General features: G+C 47.6%; 1 protein-coding gene across 12 annotated transcripts in view; it reads right to left on the bottom strand.

Moving 5' to 3' along the window:
- The window catches only part of EPHB2 (EPH receptor B2), a 116,670-nt gene that overhangs the window by 61,801 nt on the left and 27,673 nt on the right, over window positions 1-27,196 (bottom strand). For 11 of the 12 annotated variants that reach the window (XM_079986840.1, XM_079986832.1, XM_079986837.1 and 8 more), the window contains exons 2-3: window positions 24,737-24,801; window positions 12,985-13,669 (exon numbers count right to left, since the gene is read on the bottom strand). In XM_079986840.1, coding sequence (XP_079842966.1) covers window positions 12,985-13,669; window positions 24,737-24,801 — 750 coding nt within the window. Of the gene's footprint in view, window positions 1-12,984; window positions 13,670-24,736; window positions 24,802-26,533; window positions 26,610-27,196 lie in introns of those variants that run through there. The other variant, XM_079986830.1, reaches the window with a different exon arrangement.

Consider the following 27,196-nt stretch of genomic DNA (forward strand, 5'->3'; position numbering starts at 1 on the left):
TGATTTACAAGAACCCCTCCTCATTAGAATCGTCGGTTGAACTGACCCAAGCAGGATGATTAAGGTCTGTGTGGAGATAAACTTTAACCAAAAGCATGCTTTATGGAGATCGAAAAGCAATAAGAGCTTTTGGAATGGTGCAGCAATTAATTTGGAGTCGCCATCTTGCCAAAGGATTTATAGCCGAGAGAAGGAACGGACTTGTTTTCAGACTGCATTCCTGGTGAATCCCCTTAGAGGTTTTGAGAAAGGAGGCAGATTGGTGAAGATTAATGACGCTAGGACTGTTTTGATGTATGGAAGTGATGTTACATGGAAAACGTCTGGATATGGCTACTGGATAAAAAAAATAAATCCACGCAGGATTACAAACTGTCTAACCAGCTTGTGGAGACTATCAAAGAGAAAGGAAAAATATATGAAAATAACAACAAGAGATGTGGAAAGACAAGAAGAAAGGACTGGATAGTACTGTGAACATCATAAGGTTAGATTTGTGGACATTAAAACAGCAGTAAGAAGCAAGTTACATTAAAACAGGACATTAAAACAGCAGTAAGAAGCAGTAAGAAGCAAGCAGTAAGAAGCAAACTATGGCAAGTTCTTAAAGAAATGGGAGTGCCTGATCACCTCATCTGTCTCCTGAGAAATCTCTATGTGGGACAAGAAGCTACAGTTAGAACTGGATATGGAACAACTGACTGGTTCAAAATTGGGAAAGGAGTACGACAAGGCTGCATTTTGTCTCCCTGCTTATTTAACTTATATGCAGAATTCATCATGCGAAAGGCTGGGCTGGATGAATCCCTAGCCGGAATTAAGATTGCCGGAAGAAATATCAACAACCTCAGATATGCAGATGACACAACCTTGATGGCAGAAAGTGAGGAGGAATTAAAGAACCTTTTATTGAGGGTGAAAGAGGAGAGTGCAAAATATGGTCTGAAGCTCAACATCAAAAAAACGAAGATCATGGCTACTGGTCCCATCACCTCCTGGCAAATAGAAGGGGAAGAAATGGAGGCAGTGAGAGATTTTACTTTCTTGGGCTCCATGATCACTGCAGATGGTGACAGCAGCCACGAAATTAAAAGACGCCTGCTTCTTGGGAGAAGGGCAATGACAGGCCTAGACAGCATCTTGAGAAGTAGAGACATCACCTTGCCAACAAAGGTCCGTATAGTTAAAGCTATGGTTTTCCCAGTAGTGATGTATGGAAGTGAGAGCTGGACCATAAAGAAGGCTGATCGCCGAAGAATTGATGCTTTTGAATTATGGTGCTGGAGGAGACTCTTGAGAGTCCCATGGACTGCAAGAAGATCAAACCTCTCCATTCTGAAGGAAATCAGCCCTGAGTGCTCACTGGAAGGACAGATTGTGAAGCTGAGGCTCCAGTACTTTGGCCACCTCATGAGAAGAGAAGACTCCCTGGAGAAGACCCTGATGTTGGGAAAGATGGAGGGCACAAGGAGAAGGGGGCGACAGAGGACGAGATGGTTGGATAGTGTTTTCGAGGTTACCAGCATGAGTCTGACCAAGCTGCGGGGGGCAGTGGAGGACAGGAGTGCCTGGCGTTCTCTGGTCCATGGGGTCACGAAGAGTCGGACACGACTAAACGACTAAACAACAAAAGAAGCAAGAAGTTGATTGGATCCCCTTCAGAACTTGAAATATGGGTACCCCCAACAAAAAATTAAAATTTGGCTGTGTAATTTGGAATTTATGTAATTTGGTTTGATTTGATGTAATTGGTCGGTTAACAAAAAAAAATTCTTAAAAAAAGAGAAACAACTGAGGTGGGATGGAATGACGGGAGAGCTGAAAAGGCATTATCTTTGCACAAGATCACCTCATTTCAAAAAAAGGGGACTGCCCTCTCCTGGGCTGCCACTACCCAGAGCCTCTGGGGGTGAAGGGACTACCAAGAGGGCCCTCTCTGTTAATCTCAACCCTTGAGAGGGTCTGTAGGAAAGGAGGCAGTCTTTCAGATATTTTGGACATGAGCCATTTGCTGAGCCCTTCTGCATGCAAAGCAGATTCTCTTCCACTGAGCTACAGTCTTTCCCCAATAAACCCAAATTCCCCCATCACTCTCAGTGTGCAGAGAAGGGACAGAGGACCAGCTGTGCCATTTGCAATATCCACTGCTTATCACAGCTCGAAGGAGCCATTTCCAGCAAGTTAATAAGTCCCTTTCAGAGGCCACTCTTGCTCATTTAAAGCTCACTACCTAACCACAGGCACCCTGATAAAAACACACACACAGAGAAAGATATATTTCCCAGAGACACCTCCTGGAAGATGCTCTGGCTTAGCGCGGGATGGGTGTCCACCAGCAGCTGTCAGGGCAGCTGTTGCCAATTACACAGCTACTATTATTTATACATCTGTTTCACTGCATTCATATCCTGCTTCAATGTTGAGGAGCTCAAGGCACCCTATGCAGTTCTGTCCCTTCTGTTTTTGTCCTCGCAACGGTCCTGCGAGGCAGGTTAGGAGGAGGGCACACAAAGTTTTTTGAAAAATAAATAAGAAACAAAGGATATTTGGTCTGGGGTCCAGTGCCCCCCTCCACTTTGATCCCAGTCTAGATCTGCTGGCCACCCCCACCATGCTTGCTACTTGCATGGGGATAGAAGTTTCCTTTGGAAGGAATGGGCTCCCCTAGTCAAAATAGCAGGCGTGATGGAGCAACTCCAGATAGGGACCACAACAGAGGACAAAGGGTTAACCACCATCACCCAAAAAACCCACACACATAGGTAGATGGTAATGGAAATTTGGAGTGTCATACACATATCGGAAACCACAAATTGACAATTTTTTGACCAAAAAAAGTGGGGCAACCAGTTGCTGAACACTTCAATTCTGAGAGTCACAGCCTGTTGGACTCATCAATAAATGATGCAGTCATGCCAAAAGGGAGATCTTGTGGAGGAACATGCCTGACACTTTAACAACACATGACAGCAACCTACGGCATCACTTAGCATTCCCACCCTCAAACTGCCACCTTAGAAACAACATTATTTGCACCTGAGCAATTGTCAAAGGCAGAAAAACTTTATTTTCTTTGCCCTGAATCTTCCAGCATTCAGAGCCATTGGATGGCCCTGAGGTCCACTCTCTCGCATCTAGTTTGTCCCTGAAAGACCTGGAGTCAGTCTTTTTTCCAGTCTGCCCCATCTGGATTCTGCACATTTTTTGCATACAGTCTACCCTAAAATCCTCATTTTATAGGCAAAAAGGCACCATCTTTTCAAAGGCTGTGCACACACCAACCAGCTTGTAGCCTGTTTGGAGCCTGTTACGCTGTCAAACAGCTCTTACGGTCAGGAAGTTCTTCCTATGCTTTAGTTGGAAGCTCCTTCCTTGCCGTTTGAATCCATTGGTTCGGGTCCTGCTCTCTGGAGCAGCAGAAAACAAGCTTGCTGCATCTTCCATGGGGCAGCAATTGGGCTATTTGAAAATCACTTTATCACTTCTCAGCCTTCCCTTCTCCAGGCTAAATATACTGAACTTCTTCCACCATTCTTCATAAGGCCTGGTTTACAGACCCTTGATAATCTTGCCCACCCTCTTCTGCACATAGCTGTCAACTTTTCCCTTTTCTTGCAAGGAATCCTATTCAGAATAAGGGAATTTCCCTTAAAAAATGGGAAACGTTGACAGCTATGCTTCTGCACACATTTCAGCTTCTTAATATCCTCCTTAATTTGTGCTGACCAGGACTGGACACAGAGCCATCTTCTGACACAAAGGGCTCCATCACAGAAGCTGTGATGCTCACGCATCTTAACTTAAGCACCTTTCAGGGATGGTGAAACTGGCAACTGGGACAGGACCTGCTGCTCCTCAGTGAGGCCTGGTTCAAGGCTAGCTGTTGCTGAAGAAACATTAGAGCTCAGTGTGGTTCAGACGCAGGAAGCTGTCTTAGCCTGACCCATCCAGCCGCTACCATCCCCGCCAAACTAACAGCATCTGTCCAAGATGTGAGCTGGAGAAAGGCCTTTTCAGATACCCTACCAATATGTTTTAAGCAAAGTTGTTAAAGAAGGAACTGGCAAGTTTTCCCTACATGCAGAGAACTGGAAGAGAGGAACAGAAGTGGGGGTGGGGAGGAAAAAAAACCCTATCCCAGATCTTCTTCCTGTGTTGGAAAGGGGGGGGGGGATGTGAAATGCCTTTCTGCCACAGCCTGGCATCCTGCAAGGGGCAGGAGGCCAGCAGCCAACTCAACCAGCCAATCATGCCAGCCATGCCAGTGGGGCACAGATTCCAGCTGCCTAAAGTGGTTTCTATGGCAACGGGCTCAGTGCTCACAGCGGGGCTTAGGAAATGCAGTCAGACAGAGACACACATACACAAAACAGAGAGCTGCTGAAAGCTGGTTGGAGGGGCATTTGCAAAAACGAGGCAGGAGAAGAGCGCAAGGCCTGGCTGGCCGAGGGAGGCATTGACCTCCAATGAAGGAAGGCCCACGACCTGTTAAGCCCAACAGAAGGCAGAGAGGACTCCTGCCAGACCTCTACTGGCAAGGAGTTCCACAGGGCACTAAAGGCTCAGTCTCTGGTAAAGACCAACTGAGACTCAAGGACAGTGGGGGAGCACAAAAAGGGGAAATTTCAGTGTTCAAGGAATCAGGTGAAATTAAGGTCCTTTGGCCCCAAGTTGTTTGAAAGGTTATTGTGCGTTGCTTTTTTTTAAAAAAAAACAACTGGTGCAACTTTTATTTACTATTACTTGCTCAATTTGGGTCGTGCCCCCCTTCAGAAATTCTGAATATTCTGACTTAAATTTGCCAATAACCACACACAACAAAATAATGCACGGGTGCATGCATTCATGGCAATCCATCCCCCCTCCCACGACCCTATGACCTTCTTTTATGGAGATTCATAAATGGAGATGCTCTCAAAAAGAAAGCAGGTGAGAAAAGCAGTTTCAGTTTAGAAAAAAAGGAGGGGACACACACCTCATCATCACCATCATAAATAAAGATGCCTGGCAGTCTACTCTGCCATTCTATTCTGGCAGTCGGTCAATAGCACACTGCTAAAATGAAGCTGCTGAAATCTAGGTTATAACAAGCAATGATTCTCAGGTTAATTCACAAAGCCCTAAATCACCTTCTGCAAAAATTGGATATGTGCAGCTGCGGCTTGTGGTTCTAGGCTTCCACTGGGCTGAGGGACCTGCTTCACCTGCCTCAGGTTTGCTCCCTGGTGGCTCCATTTAAAACAAGGCCCCTCTGTCCATTGTAGGGCCCCAGTTCCCACCAACCCCAAGTCAGCACAGCCAATGGTTAGGGATGATGAGAGCTGAAGTCCAACAGCTCCCAGAGAGCAGCACATTTCGCAACCCTGAGTTAAAAAGGTCCGAGACTTTGGAGAGCTGCTCCTAACCATCTTAATACTAGGACAGACGACAATGATAGAATCAGAAAATCTTATGACCCCAACATTCATCTAGTCTAACCCCTTGTGATGCAGGGATCACAGCTACTGCTGCTAATGCAATTTCAGGATGAGCACTTTTGCCAATTAATGTTCTTTCACCTCCCTGGCAAATTTTGAATATTGTATCGTGTAAGTAGCTTTGAGACATCTTGTGCGGTAAGCAATGGATAAGTGTGAGCAATGGTGACAACACAGTTGCATACAACTAGGATTTAGTCAAAGCAGTCCTCCTGGAATCCATTGGACCCAAGTTAGGCATGTGCATTGATTTAAGTGTTTCTGCTTCAAGTAGGACTAGCTCTGGCTACAACACAATAAATAGATGGACAAATTTTATCCGTCTTGGTGTAAAGAAAGGTTTCCACATTACAACATTACAGCTAAACTTCTTTCTGGCTTTTATCCCCAGGGCTCTGCACTGGTGCCTGATACAAATCCTGAGCAATCTAGGGCACGTGCAATTTGAGGTTGGGTGGGAGACAGCCACATATGCAAGAAAATCTCTCTCTTTTACAAACACACAAACCCCAAATAGCCATGCAAATACACACACAATTGTGCAGGTGCCCCCGGTTTCTCACACATTAAATGTGTAAATATTTCAGACAAGGTTACAAGGGAAGGGAAGGTGCTGCACCAGCTTCAGCAAAAGCCAGGAGCTCCCCCTGCTACAACCCCAGCCTACATTCTCTCCTGATCTAAGAGGGAGGAAATATAAAACTCAACCCCAAGCCTTTGGTTTTATTCCAAGGCGAACCTCGTGGTTTCTCCCTCCGCCTTGTGGGTTGTTCTGCAGTCTTGCAGTTTGCTGCTCAGTAAATTTCCACTGCATCATTTAAACTCAAGATTTGTTAGTTAGTTTTTAAAGCACAGACACGCACAGCCTAGCTATGGTAAGCATCTACTTCTTCCCATCCATCAAGTTTATGGATAAATACAATGGTTGGCCTTCTTTTCCTGAGATTTCTATTTACACCCAGGGTTGCAAGCGTGGTGGCATCCAGTTGCTTTGGATTTCGACTTCCTGCAGCCCTTACTTCCACAAACGATAGCCAGGGATGATGAAAGTTGTAGTCCAAAACTTCTGGAGAATGCCACGTCAGTGATCCCTGACTTACACAGTTTAAGGAAGGTCTCAGGCAATGCTGTGCCAAAAATTGCACCCTCCCAGCTTGGTGAGCATTCTCCATCGATTGATTAGGAAAGAGGTGCATTCAGGAATTATCAAAATGGAGAGAAAATATTTTAAATAAAAAAAGAAGCCATAGAGGCCTGAACTGGAGTGTACTCTCAATCCAGGGCCCAGACCAAATAAAGTCAAGCATCTTTTTTTTCTAAGCAAGAAGTTGGCATGGGGCCCCACATCTGAGACAGGGAGCATGGGTTGTCTCCAGCTAAGTTCAGCACAGACCCACTGAACCTGAGTGAGCCATGTCCATTAACTTCAGTGGATGTACTCAGAGTAGGAGTCACATTGGACACAAGCACAAGTTCTGGATCAGGACCCTGTGGCTGCTTTGGGATCCACATAAAAGCAGCCGGTTTGAGGACGCTCTCTCTCTCTCCACACACATAATGTGACAAACATTATGCATAATATTAAAGATGCATTTTGTTCCCGACTCTCCCCATCATCCAAACCAGCTGAAAACAGAACGGAAAGTTTAAGAGCCAGCAAGGGAGGCCTGTGGGGAACCGAGCATCAGCAATCTTGTAAGAAGCAATAAGAAAAACCAAAGAATGACTCACAACTAATAAATAAGACTTCCAGGAGTCAGGGAGGGGGGCTGTGCTTGTGTTTTTAAAAACCATTTAGTAGTCTCTCATTGTTTCCAAATGTATTTAACGGAGCCTGCTTCTTTCTTCTCCTTTTGCTGCTCAGTAACTGAGGGTTTTCCTTCCACCTCGCAAAAGTGGCAGGTCGACATGAAAGACACCCTCTGTCACAAACAGAGGACTGAACACGGGGGCAAAGCAAAGCAGAGATTCCTGCTTTGGGAAGTGAAAAGTGGTTCACATATTTTTAAAATGGTGTGTGTGTGTGTGTGTGTGTGTGTGTGTCTTTTAGGGTAAACAGCCCAGACCTCCGCCTTATGCAGCAAGGGTGAGTTTTAATCTTCTCCACAAGTGGGTTCTGTAAGACCATCTTGCAGCATGACCTTATTTCCTACCACAGTGCTGCTCAAAGCAGTGGTGGACCACCACTGCTGCAGACAATATTGAGCTTTCTATGTACTAACTCCACTGGTGATCCAAACTGAGGGTGAGGGGTTGAATGGGCAATGGGCAGTAGCTCCTTGAATGGAGACTGGGGTCAACAAGCAAAGGGAAGTGGATAGATCAAGGGAAGCCAATATAGTGTCCATAAAAAGGTGCTAAAGTCCTATAAGATGTTGTTAGATTCCCATCAGCCCCCAGCCAGAAAATGCAATGGTCAGGGATGATAGCTCAGGGTTGATAGATCACGCACAGAGAGAGGCTGTAGTTCAGCAGCAATAGAATCATAGATTTGTTATTGGAAGGGAACCACGAGGGTCATCTAGTCCAATCTTCTGCAGTGCTGGAATCACATCTAAAGAATGCCTGCCAGAGGACTATTATTCTTATTCTTATTATAATTTATGTACCGCTCTATACCCAGAGGCCTCAGGGCAGTTCACTGAAAAGATCAACATAAAAACCACAATATATATAATCAAATTTAAAACAACAACCCAATAACAATGCCCCAAAAAGAGCCACATTTTAAAAGGGCATTGGATAGGACTATCCAATGAAGGCAAGTCCACCACCTTCTGAGGGAGTCCATTCCACTGCGAAACAACTTTGACTGTCAGAAAGTTCTCCCTTCTTGGAATTTGAATCCATTGGTTTGGGTCCTACCCTCTGGAGCAGCAGAAAGCAAGCATGCTCCATTCGCCATGTGACAGCCCTTTGGATATTTGAAGACTGCTATCATTTCATCTCTCAGTCTTCACTTCTCCAGGCTGAGCATACCCAACTCCTTCAACCATTCCTCAGAAGGCTTGGCTTCCAGACCTTTGATCGCCTTGGTCACCCTCCTCTGCACACATTCCAGCTTGTCAATGCCCTTCATAAACTGTGGTAAACTGTGGTAAACTGTGGTACCCAAAAATGGACACAGGACTCCAGGTGTGGACTGACCACGGCAGAATAGAGTAGGACTATGACTTCCCTTGAGCTGGACACTACAATTCCATTGATGCAGCCCAGAATTCCATTGCCCATTGCCAGTCAAGGCAGATGATACTGAGCTTGATGGAGCAATGCTCTGTATAAGGCAGCTACCCATCTTCCTACGTCCTCTCCCATTCAATACTGCACAGAAGGAAGAGAGATGTGAAGTGCACGTCGTGTTGCAGGGCTGCAGAAGTGAAAGCCCTTGGTGCTTGCCAAAAACTCTTCCCTCGACACCACCGTTAAAGGTACAGGAGCCCCATTCTGAATTCACACACACACACACACACACACACACACACACACAGTGCATCCAACCCTTCTGGGTCTTTTTCTTTTCCTGTGCTGCTGCAAAGCTTTGGTCTCCACCCGCTACTCTCTCATTGGTGCCTGGACTGCGATGCTGATAATAGAGGCGGCTCTGTGTGGCTGTGGTGGGGGTGGGAGGGAGGAGGAAGCCTTCTGTGTGCGTGTGCGCGAGGGATACAAAAGCACCCGCAGCTGTGTGTTTGCAAACAAGGCGGCCGAGCCGGGAGAGGGCCTGAAAGCAGTAATTGTCTTTAATTAAAGGAGCTGGGAGCTATCTCAGGCGGCGACAAAAGGCTGCGAAGCAACTCTGCCGCTCAGCGCTGCTGCGGATGGGTGTTCGCAGCAAGGCGGGGAGCAGAGGTGGGCCGCCCACCCCCTACAAACACACACACACCAAAGGGGCCCAGAGGGAAGAAACCCCCTTCCTTCAAGGCTGGCCGAGTCTCCCAGAAGGCAGACCACCCCAGCGCTTGGCAACTCAGGTCTGACGCCTGCCAAGCCATTCCCTGGGGGCCTTTTGGGCATTCCTGAACAGGGAGAAGCACCCTGAATGAGGGCTGCAGCCAAAACCTGAGCTGGCCATGATCAGAGTCCAGGGACCTGCCTCTTCAGCCAGTAGTGAGGGATTGCAGGCCCAGTTGAATGTGGTCCTCCAAGCCTTTCCATCTGGCCCTTGGGACTCTGTCCAGGCCGTGCCTCTTGCTGGCCTCCTCAAGTGCTTGGCTGGAAGATGTCCTTAATGACTCTGGCTTACGTACATAAAGGTGTGTCTGTCTCCCTGTATTGTCTGTGTATCTCTGTGTGTTTGTGTGTAAACCTCTGAATTCTTTCATGTCTAGAATGCACCCTATAGTATAAAGGTAAGAATCTCATCTGCTGCATATGGCCACTGCAAGGTTGCCCACTCATGAATGCCACCCTTGGGCCAAAGGAGGCTCCCTACCCTTCCCTGGACTTGACCACCAGCATCCAGACTGACAGGCAGCGCCAAAAATTATGGGATGGCTGTTTGACACATGAACCAGAGTGTCAACAACACAGAACTGCTTCTCAAGAGACAAGGTAAAGGTAAGGCAAAGGACCTCTGGATGGTTAAGTCCAGTCAAAGGCAACTATGGGGTTGTGGAGCTCATCTCGCTTTCAGGCTGAGGGAGCCAGCATTTGTCCACAGACAGCTTTGCGGGTCATGTGGCCAGCATGACTAAACCGCTTCTGGCGCAACAGAACACTATGACAGAAACCAGAGTGCACGGAAACACCGTTTACCTTCCCACCGTAGTGGTACCTATTTATCTCCCTGCAGTGGTGTGCTTTTAAACTGCTAGGCTGGCAGGAGCTGGGACAGAGTAACAGGAGCTAGCCACCACCGAGGAGATTCGAACCACCGACGTTCCGATCGGCAAGCCCAAATGGCTCTGTGTTTTAGACCACAGTGCCACCCGCATCCCTCCTCAAGAGACACCTAAGCTAGGGATTGCCAAAAATCTTCCCTCTAACGCTTCTCCAGCTACCTTCCAAGGCTGGGGTGGGCCTTGCCATGTTCCTATGGATTTATTTCCTTATACTATGTAGCATCCCACTTCATCCTATTGATGGTCCTATTGGCACTGAAGATGGAATCTTTCCATTCAAGGCCCATTCAAGATGCTGACTTTAACCAGCTTGCAAATTGCAAGACTTGGCTATGAATGGAAATAAAACAAACGTGCAGGCGGTAATTCTGCAGCTCCTGTGCTCAAGAACTGCTTAGGACCTCCCCATCCAAGCTCTGTGCTTTCTGAGCCTCCCCACACCCAGATGAGCCTCCAGAACACCCAACAACTTTGTTGTATCCGCATGGTGTTCACTTACCAAAACACAAAATGTGACTGCACATCAGGTGAGTCTGTGGTGCCATACTGACAAAGTGCAGAGGTTAACGCTCATATAGAAATACTCAGATATGCTCAGTTCATATTATTCAGAGTTGTGCATGCATTGAAAATGAAATATTTGTCTTGCCAGGTGGAAAAATGTTTCCGCAACCCATTCTGTGCTGTGATCAGCAACTGGGATACAGACGCAACACAGATAAAATATTGAGGGGCTGAAACAAAAACCTGACCTGGCAATATTACCTGGTGCAGGTTGCATTGTGAGTCACTTTAGAACTCTCCTCTTTTATTAGAAGCCAGTGTGGTGCAGTGGTTAGAGTGTGGGACTAGGACCTGGGAGACCAGGGTTCAAATCCCCACTCAGCCATGAAACTCACTAGGTGACCTTGGGCCAGTCGCTGCCTCTCAGCCTAACCTACCTTGCAGGGTTGTTGTGGAGATTAAATGACAAGGGGGAGAACCATGTGGGCCACTTTGAACTCCTTGGAGAAAGAGGTGTGATATAAATGCAACAACAACACTGTTTCATCTTCTCTGAGGACATGGGTAGCCACTGAATCAAGTTCTGTATCGAGTACCTGACGTCCACCACAAGATGAGATGGAAAGTCCCTTCTTATCCCTTATCCCCCCCCCCTTTTTATATCATTTTTATGAAGTCTCCAAAAACATTTCAAAGCATTTATCAGCATATACATTTTTTAACATACAAAGTTTCTCCTTGACTTCCTACCCCTGCTTTCCTGATGCTTGTTTTTTACTCCTTTTTAGTAAAGTGTGCTTTATAACGCACACATTTTTATCACCTAAACCCGCAGCCATTTAATCTTTCAATAATCCACTGCTTATATTTCAAATCCTGCCTGTGACTTCATATATGGGTGATAATTTGATACATAATTCATCAGTGACCTCCATTCTTCCTTAAACACTTTGTCATTATGTCCTCTTAATCTGGCAGTTAATTTTGCTATTTCACCATAGTTCATCAGTTTCATAAGCCACTCCTTCTTACTTGGTCATCCTTTCCCTTTCCAGTTCTGTGCATACAAAAGTTCTAGCAGCTGTTGTCACATACAGTGGTACCTCGGGTTACAAACTTAATTCATTCTGGAAGTCCGTTCTTAACCCGAAGCATTCTTAACCCGAGGCATGCATTCCCTACATCGGCCTTCCATGGCTCCAGAAGTGGATTGCGTTCATATCCCAGGGCAAAGTTCATAACCCGGGCCACCTACTTCCGGGTTTGTGGAGTTTGTAACCCGAAGCGTTTGTAAGCAGGACTGTTTGTAACCCAAGGTACCACTGTGTATAAATAAGCTTGTCATCTTTCTTGGGAGCTCTGTCCCCATTATTCCAAGTAAAAAGGCTTTCGGGATTTATTAGTTTAAACATCCTTTTCAATTCATTATTTCCCATATCAATTATTTCCCAAAAGCCCTTCGCCATTTCACAGCACTACCCCATGTGATAAAATGACCCTGGCATTTTCAGCATATACTTGCTACATTTTTGTGAATCCTCCCCACCATCTCCCTTTGACCCAACAGCTTTTTAGTGAACCAATTCCGAATCGGCCGTCCATCGCAAGGTGTCAGGCATGGAGAGTCCTCCCCTTCCTTCAGTAACTTCACCAATAAGAATTAACGAGCAGTTGATAGATTTATAGTCCTTTTATTACAGCGTCATGTTGGGAGCACAAATACACAGCTCTCTGCAAGGAGGGCAGTTGGCTACTCTAAATCCTCCTTCTGACTTCCACAGCATTTTGGGCGCCAATGGGAAGTTCCTCCCTCCCTCTGACTCCTTTGCTGTCTGATACATTCGGACCTCTGAGTCCGTGGTGGTGGTGGGGGTCCCTCACACTCTCCAGTGACATTTCAACTAGCTGCTCCCTCCTGTCTGGTTCTGTTGTCATTATCTCATAACTAGATAACTCCCTGCTAAGCTGTTCAACTCCTGTATCTCTCTCTGCTTCTGAACACGCTGTGGCCAGGAGGGGTGACTCTTCTCCCTCCAGTTCTCCCTCTTCAGACCATTCCCTGATACGAGATGAGGCAGAGAATCCCGCTCCCTCTCCCTTTCCTTGCCCCACGCACCCACCACAGAGGAGCCACATGGCCCCTTGATGGAAGGTCATCTTACCTCTGCAGACCGTCCCGTTCTCCACCGATTCGTAGCCCGCCTTGCACATGCAGCGCCCGATGGGGACCAGCCACTCCCCATCCCCGTTACAGTACAACTTGATCGGTACATCCACTTCTTCGGCGTTGGGGATGCAAGTACCCCGGGCTGCTACCAGTGACGTGCTCTCAGCCCCCGAGAGCGTCTCCTGGAAAACAGCTCCGTTCTGGATAATGCGAGGGCACTTGCGGTAGAAGACGCGGACGGCGATCAAGGACATGCAGCCCCCGTAGTCCTGGAAGGCCAGGTAAAAGCCGTTCTTGGAGACGGGCCCAAAGCTGCGCACCTCAGTGTTTATCTTCATCACGCGGCCCCCCAGGTCCACCTGGGAGAAGCTCTCGTCTGCCGCAATGGTGTCGACTTTCACCCAGGGGTTCTCCATCCAGGCGGGGAACGTCTTGGTTGCGGCGTCATAGTCGGACTCGTAATAGTAGAGGTTGAAGGTCTCCTTGCAGGACCCGGGGACGTTGGGGATGCTGCTACAGTCCCGGACCGAAAACTTCATCTCCACGTGGATGCGGTGGGCGCCCCTCCTGCGGATGAACTTGGTCCTCAGCCAGTTGTTCTGGCTGGATTCAAAGACGTTGCACACCTGGTAAGTCCGAATCGTGTTCATGTTCTCGTCGTAGCCGCTCACTTCTTCCCACTGCAGAAGAGGAAAAGCGGAAAGTTAGAGCTCGGCACGCACAGCCCCGAAGGCGTGGGGCAAACGGACAAGGCAGCAACGCCCCAGGGTTTTAGCTGAGCAGGTTGCGTGCCTTCTCAGGGATGTCACTAACCCTATTGCTCAGCCCCCCCCCCAGCTGCCCAAGCAGCTACAGCACCAGATGGTGAAGGGATGATAGAAAGAGAGAGAGCGCAATATTTTTGTTTTAACTAAAAATGCAGTAAAACAGCTACAATACACATTTTGATACAACGGAGAATACAGCACAAAGCAATTCATCATGTGACAACAGCAGTTCCAAAGCAGCTCAAAAAACCCAGCCACGATGTGTTGATTAAAACCTGAGAAAATAAAGTAGTTTTTTTAAATAAATAAAAAACCCACCTGCCTATTTTATTTGAAGCAGGTGCTAGGCAAATACAGTTTCAGGACTCCACAGTTTTAATTAATTTACTTATTTTGTAAAAAAAAATGAAAACCACCACTATATATATATATATATAATATGTATATGGGTCGTGTGCAATAAAAATCATTATAGAACATTTTAAAACACACAATGCCAGAACAAAGGAATTCTCCCAAAACAGCTCAGCAAAACCAAAATGCTTTCAGTGGGAAATGGAATATCAGGATTGCAGGTGCCTGTCTAATTTCAAAAGGAACAGTGCCCCAAAAGCGCTGGTTGCCGCTATGCTGAAAGCCTTGGTTCGCATAGAAATGGAATGAATTTGAGATGATGTGGGAGAGTCAGGAGGGCTTCTGGAGATGACTGTGGCACTGTATAAAGGACAAGGTGGTCTCCTTCAAGTCACCTGGTTCTAGGAATTTATACAATAGCAGTAACACCTTGAACTTAGCTGGTAACATACTGGCAGCCAATGCAAAGACTGGAGCAAATAATACTTTGCATGGCTACTCCATCTGCTCAGCTGAAAGCCAAGCAGCTATGGGCTCCTCCTCAAATTTGTTCACTCGAGCTATAACCTCTGTTACTAAGAGTTAGTGCCTGAGCTTGCTTTTTCCTCCTCCCTCCCTTTGCTTTTCCTTTTGTGCCGTGTCTCTTAGGTAGTGAGCCCAAAGGCAGGGATTGTCTTCTCACTGATCCCTGCATGCCACTGTATGAATGGGGTAAAAACACATTGTCATCAAATAATACATTTGTTAGCTAAGTAAGGACAACCTCGTGCACATTCCGTTCCTTAAAAATCCTGCGGCTGGAGGTAGAAACAAACAATATTTCCCTTTCAACCCCCCCTCCCCCGCCATGCTCCTGATTCATACAATTTAAGGCAGGGAGAGGCAACGTGGGACATATCTGGCTTGCCTCAGCTTCCCCTCTGGAACTGCTTTCATCCCTCTGCAGCCCAGAGCTACTGACACTCAGGTGAGTTACCACATGGCAGCAGAGCGGGAATTCTCTGTGGGTTAGATATAGCCCACAGCCTAATGCTGCCTCTGGGCATCTTAACAGGGTCTAAAAAAAAAAAAAGATGCAGAAAACATCTTCGGAGAATAATGTGGAATGAAAGCAGGGATATCCCAGAGGGAACAGCTCCTGCTCAGACGCATAAGCTGTTCTTGTCTCGTAAAAGATGAATAGTGCCTGGGAAAGTTGGCTGAGGCTGTAGGGATATAGGGATGTAGGGAAGGGATGTAACTCAGCAGCAGAGGATCTGTTTTGCATACCAAAGGTCCTGAGTTCAATCCTCAGCATCTCAAGGTCAGACTGGGAGAGACAGAGAGAAGTTGAATCCCTCAAGAGATGCTGGTGGTCAAACACAAATGACTCATTATAAGGTGTCTCTCCATGTTCCTAGGGTAAAATTGCACCCCAAAGGGCTATTTCTACATGCAGTGGGGCTGCTACTCAAATCTGTATAGCAGAGGCAAGGGGCCACCCAGGCATCTCTAGCTGGTCCTCAGGACTCCCCCAGAAGGCCATGCCCTTCTCTTCCTTTGAACCATTCTTGAGAGTCCTTGCTTGCCTGGATAGAGGGCAGAGAAAAGCGTGTGGGCCTCTGTAGAATCACAGAACTGTAGAGCTGGAAGGGACTCTGGGGTCATCTAGTCCAACCCCCTGGAATGCAGGAATGTTTTGCCGAACATGGGGCTCAAACCCACAACCCTGATGTTAGGAGTCTTGTGCTCTAACCACTGAGATAGCCTACTGTTCAAGGGTGAAATTTATAGCCATTGCTCTGCTTGCTATTGCTGCTTTCCTCGTTTCTCTCTCTCTCTCTCTCACACACATGGTAAGTGGTCCAGGAGGGAACATGGCCGTTGGGCTGAAAGAGGTCCCCCATCTCTGCCGTGCAGCCTCAAGAATCCTAGAATTGTAGAGTTGGAAGGGACCCAGAGAATCGTCTAGTCCAACCCCCTGCAAATGCAGGAGCCACAGTTAAAGGCTCTCCATCCTCTAGTTCTGCTGCAACCAAAGGTGCAGAGCCAGCGCTAGACATTTTGCCACCTGAAGCCAAGGATGAGATGTATGGAAGCCAACTGGACAGGTAGTTGCAATTTATTTCGACACTGGCAGTGGGATAGTATCTTCCACCCCACAAGGCTCGTTTGGGGTGTGCGGGGCAGGATATGCAGCGGAGAATATCCAGCTCTGTCCTCCAATGGAAGGAAATTGTTGGTGAGGAGAATTTAGGAAGAACAGCTGGGGAACTTGCTGCTGCCACCCACCAAACATCTACCACCTGAGGCAGTCACTTCCCTTTGCCCAAGGGCAGAGCCGGCTCTGCAAATGTGTGCAGTCCACCTTACTTTGCCTCTCACACGGCAGTTTCTTCCATTCTCCTTGCATTTCCCCAATTGTTCATTTCCATGTTGTGTCTGAGCTTTCATACGATGCAACAGCCATTTCTGGAAACAGAACTCTCTATCCAGCACAACTTCCGTGTGATTTGCTTGCAGAAAAGAAATATATTTGCAACAAACACTCCTGTGTTTGTTTCTGTTTCTGTGAGTGGTTTTCACATTGTGGCAAAGCTCAGATATCGGCCCGAGATTGTGGGAGGCTGCTGTCCATGGGTGGCACTGCTATCACCCATGGTCTGGAGTGCCTAAGATCCCAGCAAAATCTTTTTTGTAGTGCAGATGATGGGGAGAGAGGAAGACATGATCCACAGAAGTCCTGCCATATCGCTTTCAGCTCCCTTAGACCAGTTGTAGGGAACCTTCTCCTGCTTTGTGGGCCAAATTTGACAGGTGGGTGGGGCTTTCCACCTGCCAATCCCCTGATATCACAATGATGTCAGGCGATGGGGGACTTTTCAGTCCCCAAGTTGGACCAGACATGGGGCTCGTGAGGGAGTTTCATGCAGGGAACCTCCTTGCACAACCAGGGCTAGAAGAAAACAGGATTTGGTTCTGCCTCTCCACCCCTGCCTGAGACAAACTGTCTGTCTCCATCCTAAGAAACAATTGCATTATTATTTTCCCTCTCATTTCCGCTCAAAACGTGTACCTGTATGGCCAATGCTTACCTGCCAGTTGATGCCGCCTTCTTATGGGACATGGATTTCTGCAATTTTCTTGGCCAGTATTGAATTTTGAAAATTATAGTTCTCGGGGAATGAGATGCTGTGCACTGAACTGATAACAACTTGGTGTGAAATGCACTTTCTGGCTGAAAGTGGGGGTGTATATTTTTGGATGACAGCTGCCAGACCTTGAAGAATCCTTAGGGAACCAGCTCTTTGAGAAGAACACATAGGGGTGGAAAGAATCATACAATTGTCCAGCTGGAAGGGACCTCCAGGGGTCATCTGGTCCAACCCCCTGCAATGCAGAAACCACGGCTAAAGAATCTCTGGCAGCGGCCACAAACCTGTCTGCTCTGGTTTCTCTCAGTTTCTCAGAAACAGAAACGTTTGTTTCGAAGCTTGTCATAAAAGAAAAATGCAAATATGGGAGGGAGGGGGAGGGGGAGGGAGGCCCTTCTGCGACTGACAGGCCTCGCCTCTGATCAGAGAAAACACCTTTACCAGGGATCCCCGACCACAGTGTTTTGGGGGAGGGATGCTGAAGCGATGTATCCATTTGCTCCTGTCCATTCTGTTCTGTGTTGTTTGCTAGTTCTGCTTGCTTGGGAAACGCAGGGCATCAAAGCCCTTCTGCCTCTGTGCCACATGCCTGCACATCCTCTCCTGTCAACTCAGCTTTGCATTTTCACCCCCGCCCCCCTGGGCCCCCCGGTCGCCTGCCCTAGTGACATTTGGTTCCAACTGAGAAGAACACAAGCCAGGAGTGGGGGGGCGGGCGGGGGAATCACAACTCCTGGCACCTGAAATACAGTGGACGCTCGGGTTGCAAACGTGATCTGTGTGGGATGCACATTTGCAACCTGCAGTGTTTGCAACCTGCGTCCGCACGTTTGCGCACGTGTGGGTTAAGATTCGGCACGTCTGCACATGCGCAATCACCAAAACCCAGAAGTAACCAGATCTGGTACTTCCCGGTTTTGGCAGTCCGCAATCTGAAAAAACGCAACCTGATGCATCTGTACCCAAGGTATGACTGTACTGCAGGTTACTTTCCAAGGAGCACTTTCATGATTCAAGGCCATTTTGGGGAAGGGGATGCCTTTTTGTTCTTTTTTTTTAAAAAGCAACATAATAATAATAATAATAATAATAATAATAATAATAATAATAATTTGTTATTTGTACCCCGCCCATCTGGCTGGGCTTCCGCAGCCACTCTGGGCAGCTTCCAACAAAGATTAAAAATACATTAAAATGTCACACATTAAAAACTTCCCTGAACAGGGCTGCCTTCAGATGTCTTCTAAATGTCAGGTAGTTGTTTATCTCTTTGACATCTGATGGGAGGGCATTCCACAGGGCGGGTGCCACTACCGAGAAGGCCCTCTGCCTTGTTGCCTGTAACATCACTTCTTGCAGGGAGGGAACCACCAGAAGGCCCTCAGCGCTGGACCTCAGTGTCCGGGCTGAACAATGGGGGTGGAGACGCTCCTTCAGGTATACTGGACCGAGGCCATTTAGGGCTTTAAAGGTCAACACCAACACAAAACAGAGGTGTCGACCCTGCAGGGTGTCAGGCATGAAGGAGAGTGACGGTGCCGGCTCTGCCTTCTCATGGGAAGATGATGTCACAGGTCAAGGAGGTCTTGGCCTTTTGTAGTTTTCCCATTCCACCTGCCCCTGCTTCCTGCTTGATGCCCCACCCTTGCCAAAGGAGCAGGGCAAGTTGCCCATAGGGTGGGGTGCACTATGGGGCCTCGGGAATCTGCTTGCCTCCTCCCACTCAGCCGCCCTACAGCTGGGGGGGGGAGGCAGCGGGTGGACCGTTTGGGCAGCTCGGATCCTGCGCGTGTCCAAGCCACTACATTTCTCCCAGGAGAGACACGTGGCTCGGGCACGCTGCAGGCCCCGCGGTGAATGCCACACGGCATTTTGCCACCCCCCTCAGTGGTGACACCTGGGGCAGCATGCCCCCACCACACACCTCTTCACCCGCCCCTTGCCAGCCACGGATTGGTCTGCACCACCTAACAGGACTCGCAGGAATCTGTGACTGTCTGAAACTGACTTATTTGATGCCAGAGTCCCTCGGAATGCGCCCAATTTGGCTCAGGACTCAGCCAAATCTGGTGCACACCGCTCCTTTAAAGATGCCTAAATATAAAAGCACTCCTAGGCTGATTTATCTATGTGTTGTTCAGTTTCCTGATCCACAGACACCTGTCTCCAGTTTGCTACTTTCGTACAAATTCCCCACTGAGCGCATCTGAAGCATTAAGCGATTCCTCTTTAACCATCCCCAAACTGTAAAGGCTGTTCATGCCCGAGAACCCCGGCAGCACTCCGTCTGAAATTTGGCAGGATCCATCCTCTCACGGGAGGCTAACAAGCATGCAGATATCATTCATTTCTGCCAAAAATGAAAGAGGCTACAGATGGCTTCCTTTAAAAATAATAATAAAATAGAAAAGGTTCCCATCACAAACTCCCTGGACCTATCTGCCTGGACCTATCTGCCTGCAATTTGGCAGGTTTCATCCACTCGTGTCGAGCAACTCTATCCGCAAGTGTCATCAAGTTCCGTCAAAAGGGAAACAAGTTATAGCCTCTCCCACCCAGCCATTTTTCATGTGATAATTTAAAAAAGAGGGAGGCACAAGCTTTACTTTCATTTTTCTAAATTGGGATTTGGGTCTGAACTGAGTTGGGAAATTTTCAAAGTGCTGAATTGGTGTCCGAGCCAAATCTAGTAGTTGGTGTGCACAACTCTGTCCAATTACAAGAAAATAAGATTTAGACACAATATTAGGAAAGACGCCCAGGTGGCACACACTGTTTGACAGTGGAGCAGATGGTCTCACAAGGTGGGGAATTATCCTTCACTGCAAGCAAAGGCTGGGCGGCCCACCTTTCAGGGTTGTTGTGGCAGGGGATTTCCTGCATCAGCGGGTCAGTGGTGGACTAGATTGGATGACCTCTGAAGCCTCTTCCAACTCTACTATTGTTATTTATTTATTAAATTAGTATACAGCCCTTCATCCATAGATCTCAGGGTAGTTTGCAACATGATAAAAAAAGCACAAAATACATAATAAATACAAGAACAAACAAACCAATACCCCCCCCCCAAAAAAAAAACATTTAAAAGGGTGTAGGGTGTTCGTTAGCCAATGGCCTGGTTAAAGTTTTCACCTAGAGCCTAACAGTATATTTTAACTACTCTATCCCAAACTTAAAAATGGAAAGTGTAATGCTGGTGGTCAACAAAAGAGGTTTAAAGACGCTCTCAATGTAAATCTAAAAAAATGTAGTATAAACACTGACAACTGGGGAACACTGGCCTGCGAGCACTCCAACTGGAGAACAACCTTGACCAAAGGTGTCATGGACTTAATAATAAAGGATTAACAAAAAAAAAAAAAAAGGTGTCATGGACTTTGAAGATGCTCAAACTCAGGGTGAAAGGGAGAAATGAGCTAAGAGGAAGGCATGCTGGCAAACCCTCACTGTGATCAACTCCCACCTATGTCCCCATTGTGGAAGGACGTGTGGATCCAGAATTGGCCTCCACACTTACGGACTTACGGACTCACTGTTAAGACTTACGGAGTCACTGTTAAGACCGTGTTCACGGAAGACAATCTTACTCGGCTATGGGCGATCGCCAAAGAAGAAGAAGAAGAAGAGTGTATCATGAAGGCACCAGCCCAAACTCCATGAATCATGCCTTTTATTTAACCCCTGTGCCCCACCCCAGAGATGGACATTTCTGCTGGTCCATCAGAACTCTTCATCAGAAATTAAAAGGTAAAAGAAGAGTTCTGGAGAAGCCTGGCCACAGCAACTTCCTGTGATAACTCATCAGAACAGGAGTGACTCACCTGCAGCCCTCTAAATTGCTTCTGAACCACAACTCCCATCATACCCTGCTAGTTTGGCCTGTAGTCAGGTCTGATGGAACTTGTAGAATCATAGAACTGTAGAGTTGGAAGGGACCATGAGGATCAGCTAGATTCTAGTCCAACCTTCTGCAATGCAGGAATCACATTGAAATAATCCCTGACAGATGGCCATCCAACCTCTGCTTAGAAGCATAGAATTACAGAATCTTAGAGGAACTTCTGGTTGCCCCCACCCCCTGGAAAACAGGCGTACCCATGAATACCAGGGACAAAATAACAGGAAATGTCATTGGTACCTTGCTTACATGTTTCCAAAAAGCTTCTGGTACCATCCACAGGAGTTGACATCCACCCTTTCATGGAAAGTCTGCTTAGGTTCTGAGTAGCTCCTGAAACCTGCTGTGTCTGCACTTCCCGAGTCTGAGCAGAACCCAGAAATTGTTGGCTCAGCCTGGCTCCCTTCAGTCCCTGCTTAGACCTGCTCCCCCTCCTGCCTCTGTCCTCCTCCCCTCCCCTCCCCTCCCCTCCTGGCAGCTGCTCTCTGCTCCAGACTTCCTCTCTGGCTAATTGATACCAGCTCACACCCTACAGGATCGCTGTGGCAGTTCCTGCCAGGTGAATTCCATCACCATGACCCAAGCGGTTCAGGTTTACTGGCTACTGGCTGGACTCCCGATGCTAATAGCAAGGAAAACACTTAGCGTTCACATAGCATGAAGCAGTCAAAGCGTTCTGCACACACATTAGCTCTGCAGATCCTGCAACTAATCTGCAAGGAAGCGAAGTGCTATGATTTGCCCCCATGTTACAGATGGGGAAGCCCGAGTCTGCAAAAGCATCCCAGCGTTCCAGGGGGTTAGACTAGACGGCCCCTTAATATCCCTTCCAACCCTACAATTCTATGGTTCTGTTATTCCAAGCCCAAAGGCAGAAGCAGCACCCTCTCCTTTATGTCCCAAGAGCCAGCACCAGGGCAGTGATGCATTCGTTCACCCCTTGCTTGCCCGATACATGTGGCCCCTAAAAGGTAAGGTAAAGGTAAATGACCCCTGGACGGTTAAGTCCAGGCGACTATGGGGTTGTGGCGCTCATCTCGCTTTCAGGCTGAGGGAGCCGGCGTTTGTCCGCAGACAGCTTTCCGGGTCATGTGGCCAGCATGACTAAACTGCTTCTGGTGCAACGGAACACCGTGATGGAAACCAGAGCACACGGAAATGCTGTTTACCTTCCCGCCACAGTGGTACCTACTTGCACTAGTATGCTTTCGAACTGCTAGGTTGGCAGGAGCTGGGACAGAGCAACAGGAGCTCACCCCATCAAGGGGATTCGAACTGCCGACCTTCTGATCGGCAAGCCCAAGAGGCTCAGTGGTTCAGACCACAGCACCACCCACATCCCTATGTGGCCCCTAGAAGGCTGCCAAAGAGGCTATTTGGCCCTCAGGCTAAAAAAGACTTTGCACCCCTGGCCTAGGTGGGTGGAGGCAGTAAACTGCAATCATACCACTTTGCTTTCTCCTTGTTGGTTGGCTTAGAAAGCAACCCCAGAGGCCCCCAGATGGTTTGCGCCTGACAGAACTATAATTCCCAGCATGCTTACCAAACTAGTTCCCAGGGTTCTTTAGTGAGGTGTCTTAAATGTGCTTCAAATCTACAGTGTGTACACAGCCCATGCTGTTGAAGAGGGCATTCAGGACCTTTACGAGTTTAAATAAAAGCAGATCCACATGAAAACACATCGAAGGCTCAGTTAGCACACATGGCTTCCCCTAAATAATTCTAGGAACTGTTGCTTACTAAAGGTGCTGGGAATTGTAGCTCTATGTGTGTGGGAACTACAGTTCCCAAGAGTCCCTGGAAGCATATGCCTTGAGTTTCCTTAACTAGCTTCTTTCCTAACTCCCAACATCACTACCAGCTTTTGCTTTTTATCCTTGCAGCTTATTTGATTGACCAGTTGCCAGTTGATTTGGGTTATGCATAATATGCTTATCTTTAATTTGCATTTGATTCTTCCAGCGCAGATGCCTTCAGTTCAAAATGATGGGTCGTATATATGCATATTTTCTTTTAACAAATGAAATACAGCCTCTGGAAAGCTCCCTGCTTCTGATTTACTTGTCTGAGACGGGTCTGGCTTACTGTAGCTGCTTGCTAGGTTACATCTGCAAGCAGATATTGTGTGTGTGTCTGTGTGTGTGTGTGTGTGTGTGTGTGTGTGTGTGAGTTGAGACTACCTGGGGGAAATAAGCATTTCCTTGGATTCAACACCACAAAATGCTTTATTTGCATACCCCCCCCCCCGAAAAAAAAATCCCCATTCAAAGTGTGATGCCTAAACATCAACTTGCTTCCCGCAATGGCATCCAAAGTGTCCCCACCCTCAATTAAACACCTTTTTTAAAAAAAAAATAAAAAATAAATTGCCATGAATTTAATTAATCAACTAATTGCGTTCATTAGCGCTGTCAGCCTTATCAGAATTATTATGTGAGAGTTTGCGGCATTCCGACGGAAAATTACCTAGGCATTTTCCTTGGTGCAATTCGCAAATGAGCAGCGAGCATTTGGAGCCTTCTCCTTATACATATTACATGGAGGGTTCTGAAATTGGCTTGGGGAGGGGGGAGCTTTTCATCAAAAACCTGCAAATCTTCTCCCTCCCTCTCCCTTGTCAATATTGAAGAGGCTCAGCGGTAGATTGCATGATTTGAATGCAGAAGGCCCTAGGTTCTATCCCAGACACCTCTGGTTTAAAGGATTGGGTTGCAAAGAATGGGAAAAGCCTCTGTCCGAGATCCTGAAGAGCAGCTGCCAGTCAGAGTAAGCAATACTGGGTTGGATGAGCTAATGGTCTGACTCAATATAATGCAGCTTGTCAGGAGGGCATGTCAAAGGTTTGAGGTTCAATCCCCAGATCAGGGAAGCGGGTGATGGGCAGGACTCTTTTCAGCCTGAGAGTCAAACAGTTGGAGCTGGCATTAGGCAGCTACCAGTGTTGCTGTCCGTCGTGCACTGCATGCTTTGCATGTTTGCAACCCTGCCAGATAATTCAAATTGTATCCACCGTCTCCCACCACCAAGTCATCACAGCACAACTTGCAACCCTGAAGAGCCACTTGAAGCTAGCTCATTTCCCTCTTTCTTGGAGACCAATATAGAAAGTTGTCCTTGACCAAGCAGACATTTCTCATGTCTAAAGATGGGCATACATTCGATTCACATTTATAGGCAAACTTGCCTTGTTCACACTTCCCGCACGCAAACTGAAAAACAGCTGCCCTTCGAAATTCACACTTCTCCAAATTCTGCAGTTCACCTATCCGGCTGAGAAATGCATACAAAAATGCAAAACACTAGGATGAAAATACATATATATGTGAAAACGACTTCCAGAGATGCATTCGATCAGGGGAAATGCTTTTGCCAAAATGTGTATATTAGGAGAAACCTGCACAAAGCACTGATTAGTTTTCACAAGGAGTTTTTTTTTAAAAAAAGGAAATTGGTGTAGAAATGGGGAGAACTGAGTTTAAGATTGGGGAAATGAGAAACGCCGAAACTGATAGGTTCACACATCCCTGCTCATGTCAGACTGAGGAAGCCCCTCTTCCCCACTCCAGTTCCTGTGCCTCTTCCCCACAAACTCACCCCTGATGGTGGATGCACTGTCCAGCCTAGCTCTGCCGTTGCTGTGGTGGAGTCCATCAGTGTTTCTGCAGGTGAACAGAAAAGAAAAAGAAGTCAGAGGTCACCTTCTCAACTAGCCCAAGCTTAGAGTTGACCCCTATTTGGTTTCTGACCCTACAGCTAAGCACTTCAGCAGGTGGTGTGTTATGTACTGAGCTGAATAGGATCCAAAATGCAGCAATCTGATTGGTCCTAGAACAATAGGATCCAAAATGCAGCAATCTGATTGGTCCTAGAACAATAGGATCCAAAATGCAGCAGTCTGATTGGTCCTAGAACAATAGGATTCAGAATGCAGCAGTCTGACTGGTCCTAGAACAATGCAGCAGTATGATTGGTCTGCAGGAGCCACCCAATCCGGCTCCAGGTGGAAGTGAATCCACAACCTGATTGGCCTACAGGAGAATTCCGGAATTAGCCAATCCCGTGCAGCCCATTGTGTAAATAATGTATATAAAGCAGATACTTTGAGGGGACTTTCATTCCTCCTTACCACTATGAGCTGAATAAAGAGCGTGAAATCCACTCTCAACTCTGAGTATATTTCATGGTGCTTCCCCCACTGGGCTGATGTTGCAGGAAAATGCATGCCAATCTTACCCAAACAACAGCAATGCGATTCCAGGTTACAATCCTAACTCTGCTTGCCTGGCAGTAAAGTCCCACTGAATTGGATAGGACTCACTCCTCAGCAAACATTGGTTAGGAACGCACTGCTAAGTTTCCCACGGAGTTTTGCCATTCCCAAATTGTCAAGTTCTTTGCTTGAAATATATATCAGAATGAATAGTAATTGAAGCTCAGTGGAAGATCTTATTCCAGATGCTAGGTATCACTCACTCTGGAATATATTTATCATGGAGAAGATTAGGCATAATTTGAGATTTTGACAAGGACTAGAACCTCCAGATACTTTTTAGATAACTTGGCATTCCTTCCTTACGTAAACAATAGAAGCTTCTTTTCCAAGCCCGGCAAATCTGGAACTACATTTGATATTACTTTTATTATTTTTCATTTCATTCCTATACCACTTTACAGTTCGAAGGAACGATCTCAAAGTGGTTGACAACACAGTCGAACATCAAATCAATTAATCCAGAATAAAGCATCATTGAAGAAAGTCAGATATAAAGTATATATTCAAAGCAACAAAATTAACAGGAAACAGAAACATTATCAGTATCGGTGTCTGTGTGTAGACACCAGCCTACTGTACAAATGGTAAAAGTTACATTTCTTGCTTTGGCCAGTTTAGCCTCTGGCCCGTCCACTACAGGCAAGCGGCCCCCAACAGAGGGAGATGTGGCAGCACTGTGGGTTAAACCACAGAGCCTAGGACTTGCCGATCAGAAGGTTGGCGGTTCGAATCCCCACGACGGGGTGAGCTCCCGTTGCTCGGTCCCTGCTCCTCCCAACCTAGCAGATTGAAAGCACATCAAAGTGAAGTAGATAAATAGGTACCACTCTGGCGGGAAGGTAAACGGCATTTCCGTGCACTGCTCTGGTTAGCCAGAAGCGGCTTAGTTATGCTGGCCACATGACCCGGAAGCTGTATGCCGGCTCTCTCGGCCAATAAAGCAAGATGAGTGCCACAACCCCAGAGTCGGCCACGACTGGACCTAATGGCCAGGGGTCCCTTTAACTTTACCTTTACCCCTGCAGTCAGGGATGACTGTGTGGCGCCAGAAGCACTCGTCTTTTGCAACCGTGAGAATCATAGAGCTGGGACTCTCAGGCTCTGCTGTTTCCTCTCACCTCAGCAAAGACAGAGAGGGGGGCTGGAGGGGACGTTAGGGTGTGAGCCAGGAGAAGGCACTCGACCGCCTGCCCTCCTACGGCAGGATGAGAGAGCCAGGGATGCTGGTCTGTGGGGCTCCTTTTGTGCCGTTCCAGCCCACGTCTGTCTCTGCAGGCCGGCACGCTGTGCCTGGCATTTAAAGCAAATCCTCCTCAGCCGATGGGAACGGGCAGGCGCAGGCCTGGCTGCCATCCCGGCAGGAGTCTGTGCCACTCCCCCCCCCCCCGGCCCACTTAGCCGAGCCAGCCCAACCCGGCCTGCCCATGTCGATGGGCTTTTCATTAAAATGTCCATGCCGCCATGGCTGGCCTCCCTCCAGGCCGAAGGAGATGCCAGGGCTGAATGCCGCTCTGGCCCCCAAGGGACCAGGGCAGGCATATCTTCGATAGTGAAAGTCCAGCTTTCCAAGCAGGAGTAGTGGATTGGCAGCGGGGGGGGGGGGGACGACATTGGCAAGGAATTAGCCTGCCCAGCGTGGGGAAAAACTGTGAGGCGTCTCCCAAGGCCCAAGTTGTTGTGGGCAGCATTCCCAGACGTGGGGCTGGGGTGGGGGCAGCTGCGGAGGCTGGGGGAATTCGGAAATCTTTTGTGCCTCCATAAAGGCAACCTCTCCTCCAACC

This window comes from Podarcis cretensis (genome assembly GCF_951804945.1).
Source record: "Podarcis cretensis genome assembly, chromosome: 8".
In the NCBI taxonomy this organism is placed as follows: Eukaryota; Metazoa; Chordata; class Lepidosauria; order Squamata; family Lacertidae; genus Podarcis; species Podarcis cretensis.